Below are 14,033 nucleotides of genomic sequence, written 5' to 3'. Positions count from 1 at the left end.
CTCAGAGCACAAGCGTTTTGTCGTTTTATTATGAAATAGTTTCCTCTTTATATGTTTGTATAAAAGTACGACATATTGATACATTTGACATTAATAAAGCTAATACGGTAACAATGCAATAGTGCCAAAATACGTTGGCAACAAGAGCAGGATCTAGTTCTGATGAAGCATTGACATGATCACTGCCTTGCCATTTTTATTTTTTTTTCAGTAGAGACCCAATCTTTGATGTTTATGTTGCTACTGTTTGGATTTACAGATTAGGTAATTTATTAGCTTTTGTAGCATCTGAAGTATATACAGTAAGAATGAGTATGTTAAATTGTAATGGCATTTAAGGTGCAACAATATTAAGGATTGGGTCATTACTGGGGAATGACAATTCTGATCTTTAATATATAATGTATAGTATCATGTCTCAAACTATAGTTAATGCTGGATTTTATATCGTTTAGATTTTAAATGTTCATATATTGTTAAATAAATATTACAGCATATACAAACATGTAAAAGTTGTAACGTTTTTGATAGTTTTCTCGAGTGGTTGTCCCTTGTGTAAAACCATTATAAATGGTTAAGTAGAAAAGTGGAAGCAAGGACAGCAGTCATTTTATCAGCACAAGACTAAAGCGGTCTTTTTGTGTTTTGTGTAACAACCATATTCTTCACATCTTTATGGCTTTTAGTAGTTGATAAGCAGCTTTGTACTGTCCGCTGTCTGTCTCCATAAACATCCAAAAGTCTCTCCTTTGGTTGTCTTCTGTAGATGTTTATTAAAGTTGATCAGTCTTGCAGAGTGAAGAGATATGAGATCAGTGCCATCAGTATGGGAGTTAAAGCCAGAATGACAACCCAAATAACAATGGAGATAATTCCAAATTTCTTTGCCCGTTTTGAAAACGTTGCAGCTTTCTCTGGATCTGTCGTCGTCTCAGCCTGTTGATGTTAAGACAATATTTTTAATTGAAAAAGTAATACATGGATGCACGTAATGAAGCTAATACCACTGATAAAGTGCAATAATGTAGTTTATAATTTAGTTTTTTTAATTTAAAAAACTAAATAACTGCAAAATCAACGAGTGGCAACCTTTCCTCTGTCACAAGTTTAGCTTTCACATTTGATTTAGGTAACAAATTACTGAAATGGCCATATGTCCTTATTTGGTGTTATTACAGTGTTTTAGGTTTAATATGGTATGTGAGCTATATAATTGCTAAATGTCATTGACAGACAAATACATGTACAGTATGTTGTCCCACAGGGTGATGCTACTTCTTTGGGATTTGGAAGGAGTACTGTGCAAAAAGACCCATTAACGCCAATAGCAGATGCAAAACAATGAAAATCCATTGTATTTAACCATGTTTTACACCAGAGGCCTGTACTACGAAGCAAGATTTGGCGTTAACGAGGTAACCGAGGTTCAACCCAGGGTTTTCTGTACCACGACGGTGGATCACTTTTTACCGGGTTCAATCGCCGTGGTAACTTATGGTGTGGTTAAGTTGGAGATTAGAGATCAACTGGTCTAAAAGCACCGCCTACTGACCAATCAACACTCGATTGATAACGGCGTCACCGTTCTTCAAGATCAGGCGGAGAGAGAGAGGGATGCGCTCATAAAAGTTAAAACATTTAGAGACCGACAACCTCGTTAACATTCCCTGATGGGTATTTTTTATGAAATATATAGATTTTAATGGGAGAGAATTACATATAGGCTATCGGCATCTTCCACTGCCAGGGTTGCAACTGAAATAATAGGCTAAAGCAACGGCAGTTTATGGAAAGCACAAGTGTAATTATGGCCAGATCTTGTGCCTGACTGATGGGGAAGTGATATTAATAAGCGTTGTGATTTACGCACAGCGTCGGCTATTTTTTTGCCAGGTTTCCTTCCTGTTTTAGGAAGCAGCGACTGTATTGCGTTTTGCCTGCAAAACCGTGTCTGTGTTCTTCATATTTATGTAGAATTATAATTTGCTCTTCTTATATAAAATATCCGGCTCTGGTAGATGTTTGCGATTGGTCATGCCGCGCAAACACCGCCTCTTTTATGTGAACGCGCGCGTCGCTAGATTGGGAAACCCTGAGTTGATTGAACTAGTTGTTAACCAGCGTCGTGACACAGGTTATGCGGTTGTTAGGTTAGGTGAAGCCAGGTAACTGAAATAAATCCAGGGCATGTTGATCTTGATTCGTAGTAACAGGCCTCTGGGGTCTCTGACACCACAAACAGAAATAATGTGATATTTTCTGTGGCAACTTCTGAAACATGTAATCAGTTTAAAATCATGTTCATAAGCAATTTCTAGAAAATCGAGAAAAGACATCAAGTATCAAGGTGATAAAACAGTGTTAAAGTGTGTGTGTTTGAGCTGTTAAAGAAGGCCTGGGGTAATTTAGCGCCACATAACAGCACAGAGAAACCAGCATGAATGTGGAATTTGCAGCTTTGACATTTTTGACTTACAGGTGAAATAGAAGACAAGAGCCAGACAATAACATACCTTGACTGAATTTATCAGAGCCTTGATTCCGATGCAGGAGATCCCACAGATAATGCTGCAGATGGCAAGTTTCCTGTGGTTTTTGTCACCACAGCAAGAGGCAGCACCCTGTCTTGTTAATTGATTATTTTGTGCGTCGCCTGACCCTGGGATGGTACTCAGTGGGACATCTTCACCCACATTTATATGCATCTGATGTGATGTAGACATTTCTGCAAAACATAAGAACATGTTAAAGAAAGTGTAATTTCGTTATTAATAAAACCATTATTTTGAGTGAGTAATGTGCAAATGAGGGCTGAAAAGCAAAGGACAATTTTAGGATTTGTCTGAGTAACCTGCTTTATGGTTTTAACTTTGTTCACAATTGATAGAATTGTTTGTTTTTTAAGATAAAGGGACATTTATGGAACTGGTTTCACCCTTTGTGTAAGGTCAAGCCCTGCTTGGGTAAATGTTTAGTTCATTATATATGTGTGTACTTAAATGCCCATAGTTTGTAAAGAACACCTGTGTATTTTCTTTTCAGAATATTGTACAGACACAATTGGACAGATTCTCACTGATTACATAGATTGTACTTGATCTCTGATCTATTTATGTACCTGTTTACATTCTAAACATAATAACCTGATTGCTGACTCCATGTCCCATGTCAGACTCTCTATTGTTAAACCTGAAAAACACAGCCCTGCATGCCTTCTGCCAAAACACTTATGACTATATAAAATGACAAAACCCCCACAGAGAGTGATGGATTTGTTAAGGTGTATACATTTTTAAAATGTCCTTCAGTAATAGTATTACAATTGTACCCCTTCTTAAACCTGGCCTATATGTTTTTGACTCATAATGATAAGTCAACATGGTCCAATGGGAATATCAGGTTTTTTTTAAGGGTTAGAACTTAATCTCCTTGTGGAAAATGCTGTCATTTCCCTTGACAGACGGCCTAGGTGGTGCAAGCTGGTGCTTTGATTTATGCTAATACAGAGGAATGTGTTCCCAAGTTGCCCTTGTGACCTGTGTTTACCTTATATTATAAGTTTATAAGGTTTGATGTGTTTACTATGAGCGGTTTGACCTAATGTCCTGTTGCATAGGCGAGACAATCCCAGTTTAAAGAATTTAAAATAAATATGCCCTACAAGTCTAAACATGTTCTTCAACAAAAGTATGTTGAACAGTATGTTCTCCCTAGTGAGCATTGTAATTTCTCTGAACTGGGTATTTCCAACATTGAAACGGAAGTGCAGTTTGAATGGTGTAACATGGAGCACAGACAGTGTCAAGAGATCCCTGTTAACTATACAATTGTTTTTTTTTAAAGCTTGAAAAACTTGTATGATCACACTTAAAAAAAAAAAAAAAGAAAAAGAAAAGTTGAAACCTCCCGCTTGGCTTGTTATGGCGACATAAGATATGAAATGTAGTTTATCTAATCTCTGATTCGATCACAGAACTCCAGCATACTCTGCGTGTTTGTCTTTGAGAAAATGGATCAGCAGAGTGTTAGAAAGGGGTAATAGTAGTTTCTTCATGTAATGTTACACAGTTCTATAAATCATTAGCAGTGAGAACCTTAATGTTTGTGGTCTGTGTGGATTACTAAATGTGAGTTAGAATGATTCAGAAGTTTTTGTTCTGTAAAACATAATCTTAAAGGTGGTTCCCAAAGACAAAAATGAATACATACAACTTGACCTGATGATACACTTTAAACACAATTCAACCTCATTTAAGGGTTATATTCCTAATTTAAAGTACAAACCTGATCAAATTTAAAAGGCTCCTCAATCTGAATACACTCCTTCAGTGAAACAAGGAATCTCTTAGTTTGTCCAGTGTGTGGTTCAGAGTGATATTAAGGTCTTAATGAGATCGCAGGCAGGTGTATTGTCTTCTTGTCCCCTCAACAAAATTCCACTCTCAAGGTGAGAGCTGCCACATGAAGCTTCTTTCTTTTACATATGAAGGTTCCAGTTAGGATCTCCACACGTGGTCATCCAAACACCACGGCTGTCGTAGTGGAAGTCCAAAAGACAAACAGCTCTGAGGCTCGACCTCTCCCTGTGCCATATAAGTCGTTGAATGACGGGACTGAGAGCTTGGAGTGAAACTCGGTGTGAAACTTCCACGCCCATTTACTGTGCAGCCTCTATTCTTCTTTTCTGGCTTGCCTTCCCACACATACACTGTCAAACCCTTTCACTCAGTTACATTAGTTTTCATAGTATGTTCTTTGGAATCGATGTTAGGCTTCCTCTCTTTGTTAGTTACAGTTCTACACACTGTACAATGTCACAACCTTTCCCTCACTTCTTTCCCATACAGCATTCCAGAGAACTTTGGGAAAGGTGTGTCAGCACTGTCTCGACTTGGGGTGAAACAGCTACGGATTTCAATCTGCCTCATTGTTTTCTTCAAATTATCTTTGAAGAATAAACAGATCTTGTGTTTTCATCTTCCATTCAACAGCTCATTAGCGTTTTGCTCAATCATTGCATCTTGTATTATTTTGAAACATACACTCTTCTCTTGGGTCTCGAGCGTCAAACAGGCCTCTTCTTGCTCTTCATAGGTTTCTTCAGTCTCCTGCCATCCCTCTGCTCTAGGACCAAGAGATAAGAAAATATTTACTCACTCTTGGCTCAGCGATTGATGACTACATGACTACATTTTTTTCAGGGCTGACGCCACCTATTGTACCATCTGCGTCATGTACTGGTTATTCATCATGTCAAGTGCATTCCTTTCTGTTTCAAGAAAGCAGAACAAAGGGAATTGATGCACATGGAGCCACAAGTACAACATTATATTCAGAAAATGTGTTTTTTTAACTGTGTATACATGACATACCTCAGTAAATTGTGATCTCTTCCTCTGGTTATGATCCATTTTGTGTTGTGTCTAAATATGGTAACAACAAACTGGGCTTGTTTGACATATGTAAATTACTGCCACTGCTTTAAAGTAATAATAAAGTTTGATCATTCTCGGGGTAATGAGAGTTACAAGGACCAGTCCTTGTAACTGATGCGTGCTCCATACAAGACTGGAGACATTTTTACTCTAAATGCATTGCCCAAACAAACAACAAGATCCTTGACTCATGCCGGCAATCATCTCTTTAATTTCCAGTCTGGATTGATTGCTGTGAAATTGTAATCACTTTGGCAATCCCCTAAAATTCATATAGCACCACCATCAGTTCAATATTAAAACGTAGGACATTTAAAACTGCAGGTAATTAAAGGTGCTGTAGGTAGGATTGTGAAGATCCAGGACTTAGCCAAAAAATTTGAACATCACAACTTCTCAGTCCCTCCCCCCTTTCCACTAAAGCCCAAAACGGTCTCTTAAGCCCCTCCCCCCACAAGGGAGATCTGTGGATAGAGCGCATATGAAGAGGGGGAAAGGGGAGGAAACCTATCTGCAGCTCGTGCGCAGGGAAGGGGGACACGCTATGAAATGCGTGTGCCTGAGCAGTGATTGACACGCAGTTAGACACCCCCACTGGCCAGAGTGATAGAGAAAGATATATATATATATATACATATATATATATATATATATATATATACATATATATATATATATATATATACATATATATATATATACATATATATATATATAATATATACATATATATATATATACATATATATATATATATATATATATGTATGGTATAGTATATATATATATATTTAGTAGCTAGTATATTTCAGTATATATATATATTTGCAAAAATCTACACAGCTCCCTGATGCAATCAGGGCCAGGGCAGAGCCCTGTCATAGATATATATATATATATATATATATATATATATATATATATATAGGGATATACAGGGAGCTGTGGATTTTTGCAAATCGCACTACAGGCTGTAGGTGGTGCCAGAGCAGCCGGATTGTTTTTTAATTACCTGCTTCATGTAGTTCTACTGGAACATAGGGTCAGTTTCAGCAAATATGACAGAAAGTTAGTTTTATAAGGCTTACCTACTGCACTTTTAAGGCAAAACAATGTTAATGTCCTGCTTTGCATGTTGCTGCCTTACTCCACTGAGCTCTTTATCCTGTTCAGCTGTTCATGTTTTGCTTTCTCCTGCTCTAATTTTACATGTTGTGTGTTTTATTGTTGTTTTAAGGGCTTATTTAACATCAGGCCAAGGGACAACAGTTGAAAATTAGCCTTTTGGCTAACACTCCCACATTTACAGTGATGTTGATCAGAGTTTTGATCAGTAAAAATAAAGACATATTTCAGTTTTTTCAGATTATGACCAAAATACTTGCAAAATGAATGACATCCCCATCAGCCTCAGCTGTACTTTGTCTGATAATTAGCAAGTGTTAGGCTAACACGCTAAACTAAGATGGTTATACCTGCACAGTTTATTTCTATGTTTATTTCTGTTTTAATTTTTTTTATTTTAATTTATTTAAATGTCTTCTGTTTTAATCAGTTTCTTCCTTTCCCTTTTTTGTAGGCCTATGTGTATTTTGGTATTTTTATACAGTTATCTTTATAGTCCATTTGATCATTTTACACTGTTGTTTTTATATCTCTGTTTGACTTGGCACCAGGGGCCTGTTGCACAAAACCAGGATAAGGGATTAATCCAGGATATTCAAGTTATCCTGGATGAATTTAGCTTTGATTTGGTTGCACAAAAGCAGGTACTACTACTGCAGTTCTTTACATGGTAAGAAATGGTTGCACTGGCACCGGAGACACCGTGAAATTTGCCCCGTGCAACGTGGAGAGGCGGGGGGGAGGCAGGGGGATCCTCCCACACTGTGCAGCGGACTCTAAAGGAGACTTTTAGCGTCAATAACGACGACAATGGCACCTGACCAAACGTCCGTATTTTACGAGATGGGAGTGGGAATGGAGCGTTTTAATGCCTCCCCCCGCCTCTTCATGTTGCACAGGGCATATTCACGGGGAGAGCAGCGGAGGAAAAGCCCCTTTCCTCCGCATTGTCCCACTTTATCTCCGGTGCATGTGCAACCATTTCTTACCATCCAAACAACTGCAATAGTAGGATTTAAATCAAACTTGTGACGGCAATAGTGACAAGTAATGCATGTTAATAAAAATAAAGCAGAACACATTCAGAAGACAACGGAATAACTGTTAAACACGTTTATTTCGGATCAGAGCAGCAGCTGATTTAACACATTAGACTCCAGGATTAATCTTAGCCTGGCTGTTAGCTGCAAAGAATAAATCTCCATGGTTACATGGCTGGGTTTAATTCAACCTGCTTTTGTGCAACCAAATCAAAGCTAAATTCATCCAGGATAACTTGAATATCCCGGATTAATCCCTTATCCTGGTTTTGTGCAACAGGCCCCAGATTGGAAGTGCAAATGCATTGTTTGTTTTACTATAATACTTCTATAAATATCTGTAATATGGTAGGTGTAACCATTAAAGTTCATAGTTTCTTTTACAATAAACTTTGTTATCAGCGGTGGAAGAAGTACTCCGGTCTTTTACTTAAGTAAAAGTAGCAATACAACATTGTGTAGAAATACTAAGTAAACGTCCTGTTTGTTGATTTGTTGACGTCTTGATCGGAGCCCCGCCTTAAACTCAAACGACCAATGAGGAATCTCCAAACTGAAGGCGGAAATAAACACGGAAGCACTTCTAAAGAGAAACACGACAGGAGAGGACGACACGTAGGCTGTGCCCGTTTATGCTGTACTGAGCCAAAATGGACCTTAATTAAATACATTCCAGCGGATTTCAGACTGCAGTATATTTCTGTTTGCTAGTTTAGTCAGCCCAGGTGTGTTTTTCGCTCCTAACAGCCGAAATGCATACAGATAGAGGTGTGGTTTTGGCCACAGAGAGATATGGCAGTGCAGAGTCCTGGATGTATTTTGCAAAGGATAGAGTGATGGAGAGGAGAAGAGATGGGAGTGAAGGTGAATCAAGAGGAAACTCTATTATTGGAGTTTTTAAAGTAAGGATTTATAACGTTTCCATGTACACAACCGTTCAAAAGTTTATAATCTCCTGCGACAAACGCTTGATAGGGTACAGTCAGATGGCTGAGAGGACTACTCTAGTTATATTTCTGAATAGTCTTTCATGCTTTTAGGTTGTAGAAAGTCCTCTTTACAAATAGATGTTATTTGGTATGAAAGTTTTTTTGTACACAGTGGTTGAACCAGACTGACAACTGAAAGGGCAGAAAGAGACAAAGATCCCTCTCAACAGTTGAATAGTAGAAGAAATCAGCAGTCCTTGGTAAAAATGCCTGCAGATTTAAATAGGAACAGGTTCCTGTTTAAGTGGCAAGCGCACAATAATGCAGCCTATAACAAGCTGAGCGTGAAGCTTCAGCAAAGCTATTACTTCACAACAGAAATAGAAGGTTAGTCTAGGGTTATTACTATTAGAATATCAGCTGAACATACTATGGACTGACAAATCCCAGTTTAAACCTCTTCAACTGAACCAAGCTGAGTAGACTACAGAGGGCCCAAAGAAAAACGGCTTCCCTAAATATTTAGAGGCCAAATGCACCGTTGTGGTTCAATAATGACCAAGGGTCACTTACGCTTTTCACATATTAAAAATCCAAGTTCCAACAGTATTCTCGCCTGTCATTCAACACTGTGGGGACATCGACTAAATAGAAGTTTTAATCATTTAATTCTTTTTTTTGAGGCCAAAACTATTTTAAATGTGAAAAGTACATTTGAATTATACTGTTTTTTATCTCTGTTAAAATAGTTATTGTAGGAAAGAAGAACGACATCAATATAACAGCTGATTACAAACTTTTGAATTGTACTGTAGCTACATTGACTGCTCATCCACTCCCCCCTCAGACTCGCATTTTAACCTTTTATTTCAGAGTGTCTTTTTGCCTCAAGGCTACCCAGAGAGCGTCAGTGATGATTACCTGCAGTACCAGTTTTGGGATACTTTGCAGGTACAGTAAAGGATGCACCAAAACTATTAAAATTATTACCATTACCATAATATTAAAACTCTCTCTCTCTCTCTCTCTCTCTCTCTCTCTCTCTCTCTCAGGCTTTCTCCAGCTCTCTGTCAGGGACTCTGGCCACTCAGGCTTCTCTCAAAGGTGTCGGTGTTGGAAACCAAGAGGCAACAGTAGCTGCAGCCACAGTGACCTGGCTACTAAGAGGTGATCCCTTAAAATATACAATAAATGTATATTACTTTTGCATGGTAAGTACAACTTACAAACTTCTGTTTCCCCTGCAGATGGAACTGGCATGTTGGGAAGAATCCTCTTCGCTTGGCAGAAAGGGTACGCTCATATGTTGGTCTTTTTTCAGTGCAATACAAGTTTTGGGAGCTTACATCCAGTGTACAGATGCTCTCCAGTTGTACTTTTTTATTTGTGCTGCTCTTTCACTGATGGAGATTCCTCTTTATGATCTTGTCTTTGTTCCAGGAATAAACTGGACTCTGAGGCCAAAAAATGGAGGTGTGCATGGTCACTAGACAACTAGTTTGAAAATATGCAGTCAGTCTACTCATTATCATGAACCCATTTGAAGTTCTTTTCTTTTCATTTCTTTCCAGACTTTTTGCTGATGTTCTCAACGACATTGCCATGTTCATGGAAATATCGGCTCCATACTTTCCAGCTTGCTTCACCTTGATCGTGTGTACTGCAGGGATATTCAAGGTAAAAAGAAAACCTTTAAATAGCCTAAAGGGATACTTTGCAGATTTCTCTCCAGCTCTGCGTCATCTTTGTGTGGGCAGTGTGTGCAGATAAACAGTGTGCGGATTCGCAGTTCACAGAGCTCGGAGCAGACGACGTCTGTTGATATCCGCCAGATGGCGCCTTTTGCTCAGTGGACCTCAGTGACGCAGTTCGCATCATCTGGCGGATCTTGGCAGACCTCGGCTGCTCGGAGCTCCAGTGCACTGGCGCCACAGAGGGAACCCACCGATCATCTGCACACACTGCCATGACAGAGAGCTGGATTTAAATCAGCAAAATATCTTTTTAAAACTCAAGGTTCACTTAATTTGCTTTTCCAAAAGATAAATAATTGACTAAGTAAGTGAACCTTGAGCTCCGACTTTTAATCAATAGTATACTCCATGCTCAACTTATCTCAGATTTATTTTTAATTTTTCTAATCTATCTAATTATCAACACACTTTTTGGATTAGGGTTAGTCTGCTATACAACATTATGTTTATTACAGAGCTTATTGCTCACAAGTTACTGGGTCATTTTACATTTGAAAGCCACTAAAAATGTCTAATACAACAATCTGAGAAGACAGAATCATCACCCAAAGACATTTGCAACCCGTGACTAGGGGTCGCAAGTAGACCGTGCTTCATTTTAAGGGGTCAGGAACCACAGGCCTAATCTTTGTAGCCTGTTAATCAGACTGCATGGCTATTTCGTTTCATTTGATTGATTGATTGATTCATTATTATTACTATTTAAATTGTTGGGAAAAAATTGCAGATGATTATCAAAATATTCTGTTGTTGACTTATTAAACACTAATTAAACTTTAATTGTTATGGCTCCTAGGTATGTATGGATACATATAGGCTGATTTACGTAGAGTAAAAAGATCGCCGGTGCAACACAGATGTCTTCTTAATTTTCACTTGAAGGACTCTTGAAACGTTAGTCACTTAAAGGACTCTGACGAAGATGTAACCTTACATCGAAACGTTAGTCACTGTTATGCACCTTAAAAAATAAAAAATAAACTAAAGACATCTGTGTTGCACCAGCGATCTTTTTACTCTACACTGACTTGTCCTGCCCCGGTTGCACTGGATTGTTGTGGTTTGCAGAAGCGCAGAGAACTCTCTCGTTTCAGGCTGATTTATGTGTTTGTCTTTTCCAGTCCCTTGTTGGAGTGGCAGGCGGTGCGACCAGAGCTGCTCTGACTGTTCATCAGGCTCGCAGAGACAACATGGCTGACATCTCTGCCAAAGATGGCAGTCAGGTACTTTTTTTTTTTTTTACCTATAACTTCGTCAGACTGTTTATCATGGAGAGAACCACTGGGAACAGTGTAATTACATGTGATGAATAACATTGTGCACAGTTGTGGTACAGAGGTTTTTTTCCTGTACCCAAATCATGTGCTCTTCAATTTTAATTATACCAGAGAAAAGTAGTAAATTATTAACAGTAATTATAAATCAATATATACAGTAGTATCTTGCTGTGGCCCATCACAGTATACATAAAGCAGTACAATAGACCTTGTTCACAGCAGACATTTTGACTTGTCATTGTAGGAAAAGCAACAGACGTTACTAATAATATTAATGATAATAATAATAAGTTTATTTGATATAGCACCTTTTACAGACAAAGTTACAAAGTGCTTCACAAGATAAGCATTTATAGAAATACAGTACAATCCAACAGATAATAAACAAGGGAAAAAATAAAACATTTTCGGAATGACCATTGAAAATGATTTCAACAATTAAAACCTAAAACCCAAAGTTTACAAACAATACAGTACAATCCAACAGAAAATAAACAAGGGGAAAAAGAAGATAATTATTGAATGACCAATGAAAATCATTTCAACGATTAAAACCTAAAACCCAAAGTTTACAGACAAGAGTCAAATGTGAACTTAAACAAATGATGGCCCAGTAAGCCATGACAGTGAGCCAGCATGCACACTACCAGGACCCTAAAACTGAAGCCTGTAGCTGGAATTCAGCCATAATTGATTTTATTATTTACAGATGTGCTTTTATTACTTTAACATGTCAAAATGTCTTCATTTAAAAAAAAAAAAGAAACAGCAGCTGTTTGTACTACAAGTTTCTGAGTTTAAATTTAAAATAATACCTCTTTCCTTTCTGCTGGGGCTGTGGGCTGCAAAAGTGGAATTTTTCATTCTTGTAATAAAGTCTTTTATTTCCCACAGGAGACTTTAGTGAATCTGGCTGGACTGCTGGTCAGTTTGATACTCATTCCCCTCGTCACTGATAATCTAATGTAAGTATTGTTATATAGAACATATATATAAGTTACCATAAGAATCTTATACAGGGCTTATTTTGTTGAAGAGTCTGTCATGTCTTCTATGTCATCTACCTCCATCCCCCTCTCTATTTCTGCCCCTCAGACTGACTCTCAGCCTCTTTTTCCTCTTCACCGTCCTCCACCTCTTTGCCAACTACAAGGCTGTGCGTTCGGTTGTCATGGAAACCTTAAACGAGGCGCGGCTTTCGATCGTGCTGCAGCAGTACCTGAGAGACAGACGGATGCTGAGTCCACTGGAGGCCAATCAGAGGGAACCAATTTTCTTGGGTAAGAATCAGGAATTTGCTGACATTTTGTGACTATTTTATGTATCAAATATATTAGCTGTATTGAGACACAGTATATGTTGATATTTGATATGTTAATTCTTTGGTTCTTTCCCCCCAGAATTTAGGAAAACTGTGCCAATCAAACTTGGAGTGAGGCTACAGGAAGTTGTACAAAGGTAATTTAATGTTTTGTTTATATGATGGAAAATTACACACAATAAAAGTTTAACCTAGTTTAATATAATTTTGCTTATTATTTTGTAGCCCAGAGGAACTGAATTTGGCTTTGAAGGAAAACAACATGCCTTACCTATTGGGAGTACAAAATGGCATGTAATCTTTCACCTGCCTCCACAGAACAACAATGTGTTTAAGAGCCATATAACATACACTGTATGTTTGTTTTTTTTAAACTCAGCTGTGTTTATCTCAGGCTGCGTATGTGTCTGTTTGGGACCAGAAGCATCAGTACATGATGAAATCAGAGCAATGTGCCAAGCTGTGTGGCTCAGCAGCATGTTGAGCCCTCCAACTTCCAGAGAACATCCTGCACAACAACAGCAAAGTGAGCTTTTACCTCCACTCATTTCCTACTTTACATTAATAGAATTGCTTTCTCTCTATAACACGCTTTTATGTTTTTGAAGGTAACTGGGAAATGGTACACGAGAGTCACAAGTTGATGGACACAATTTTCAATCCATTTCTTAAAGGTGAGCACACACAAAACAGTTTTAACCTATATAAAACAACTTTATTTTGTATATTTTTTTTACCCATAAAAACATATTTTTTTTACTATTATCAATTCCAGGTGTGGAAGCTGCAGGATGGGACATAAAACGAACTCTACTGGACTGGGATGAGTGGAGGGTCGAGTGGAAGACAAAAAGCAACTGAGCTATGAGACGTCTCCAGCCATTTCGCATTGTTTATATCAAATGTTAGACAGTTATATTTTCTAACTATCCCTTGTTTGATTTGTTCAGTTTCTAAATCTCAATGTGTATGAAAAAACTATATGTGTACAGGAATATTTTGGTCAGTGAGCAAATGTTAATTGAAGTGACGTTTTCTTTTTGACTGTAAAATACATTGCATTTACCTGTGTACACCACGGATGTATAATAACGTGTACACGTCATAAAAATAAAGTATGACTGAGTGCCCTTCTATCTTTTGTCCATACGG

General features: G+C 38.0%; 1 protein-coding gene and 1 long non-coding RNA gene across 3 annotated transcripts; one reads left to right on the top strand and one right to left on the bottom strand.

Moving 5' to 3' along the window:
* Nucleotides 1-10: 10 nt before the first annotated feature.
* On the bottom strand, nucleotides 11-4,819 carry LOC144529556 (uncharacterized). The gene is made up of 3 exons (XR_013503021.1): nucleotides 4,285-4,819; nucleotides 2,514-2,725; nucleotides 11-936 (listed from the first exon to the last, which is right to left on the bottom strand). It is a non-coding gene; the product is annotated as an uncharacterized LOC144529556 (long non-coding RNA).
* A 3,353-nt stretch (nucleotides 4,820-8,172) lies between these two features.
* rusf1 (RUS family member 1) lies at nucleotides 8,173-14,017 on the top strand. 2 transcript variants are annotated; one of them, XM_078269642.1, is made up of 14 exons: nucleotides 8,173-8,502; nucleotides 9,403-9,480; nucleotides 9,582-9,696; nucleotides 9,777-9,822; nucleotides 9,970-10,002; nucleotides 10,101-10,206; nucleotides 11,405-11,506; nucleotides 12,455-12,525; nucleotides 12,656-12,840; nucleotides 12,961-13,018; nucleotides 13,107-13,171; nucleotides 13,276-13,407; nucleotides 13,490-13,555; nucleotides 13,657-14,017. In XM_078269642.1, exons 1-14 carry the CDS (start codon nucleotides 8,353-8,355, stop codon nucleotides 13,740-13,742), a joined length of 1,293 nt encoding a protein of 430 aa, XP_078125768.1. In that variant the 5' UTR covers nucleotides 8,173-8,352; the 3' UTR covers nucleotides 13,743-14,017. The 2 variants fall into 2 exon arrangements, with proteins under 2 accessions (XP_078125768.1, XP_078125769.1); XM_078269643.1 differs by lacking the exon at nucleotides 9,403-9,480.
* Nucleotides 14,018-14,033: the final 16 nt, after the last annotated feature.

Source organism: Sander vitreus, chromosome 15 (assembly GCF_031162955.1).
Source record: "Sander vitreus isolate 19-12246 chromosome 15, sanVit1, whole genome shotgun sequence".
Lineage (NCBI taxonomy): Eukaryota > Metazoa > Chordata > Actinopteri > Perciformes > Percidae > Sander > Sander vitreus.
The sequence above is the reverse complement of the archived record's forward strand: the minus strand, read 5'-3'. Positions and strand labels throughout refer to the sequence as shown.

Bases quoted from the DNA above. Each gene is read 5' to 3' on its own strand.
- rusf1 (XM_078269642.1), top strand. From the start codon at position 8,353: ATGCATACAGATAGAGGTGTGGTTTTGGCCACAGAGAGATATGGCAGT. The intron at 12,526-12,655 runs GTAAGTATTGTT...TCTGCCCCTCAG, and splicing joins CTCGTCACTGATAATCTAAT to ACTGACTCTCAGCCTCTTTT. The intron at 12,841-12,960 runs GTAAGAATCAGG...CTTTCCCCCCAG, and splicing joins GAGGGAACCAATTTTCTTGG to AATTTAGGAAAACTGTGCCA.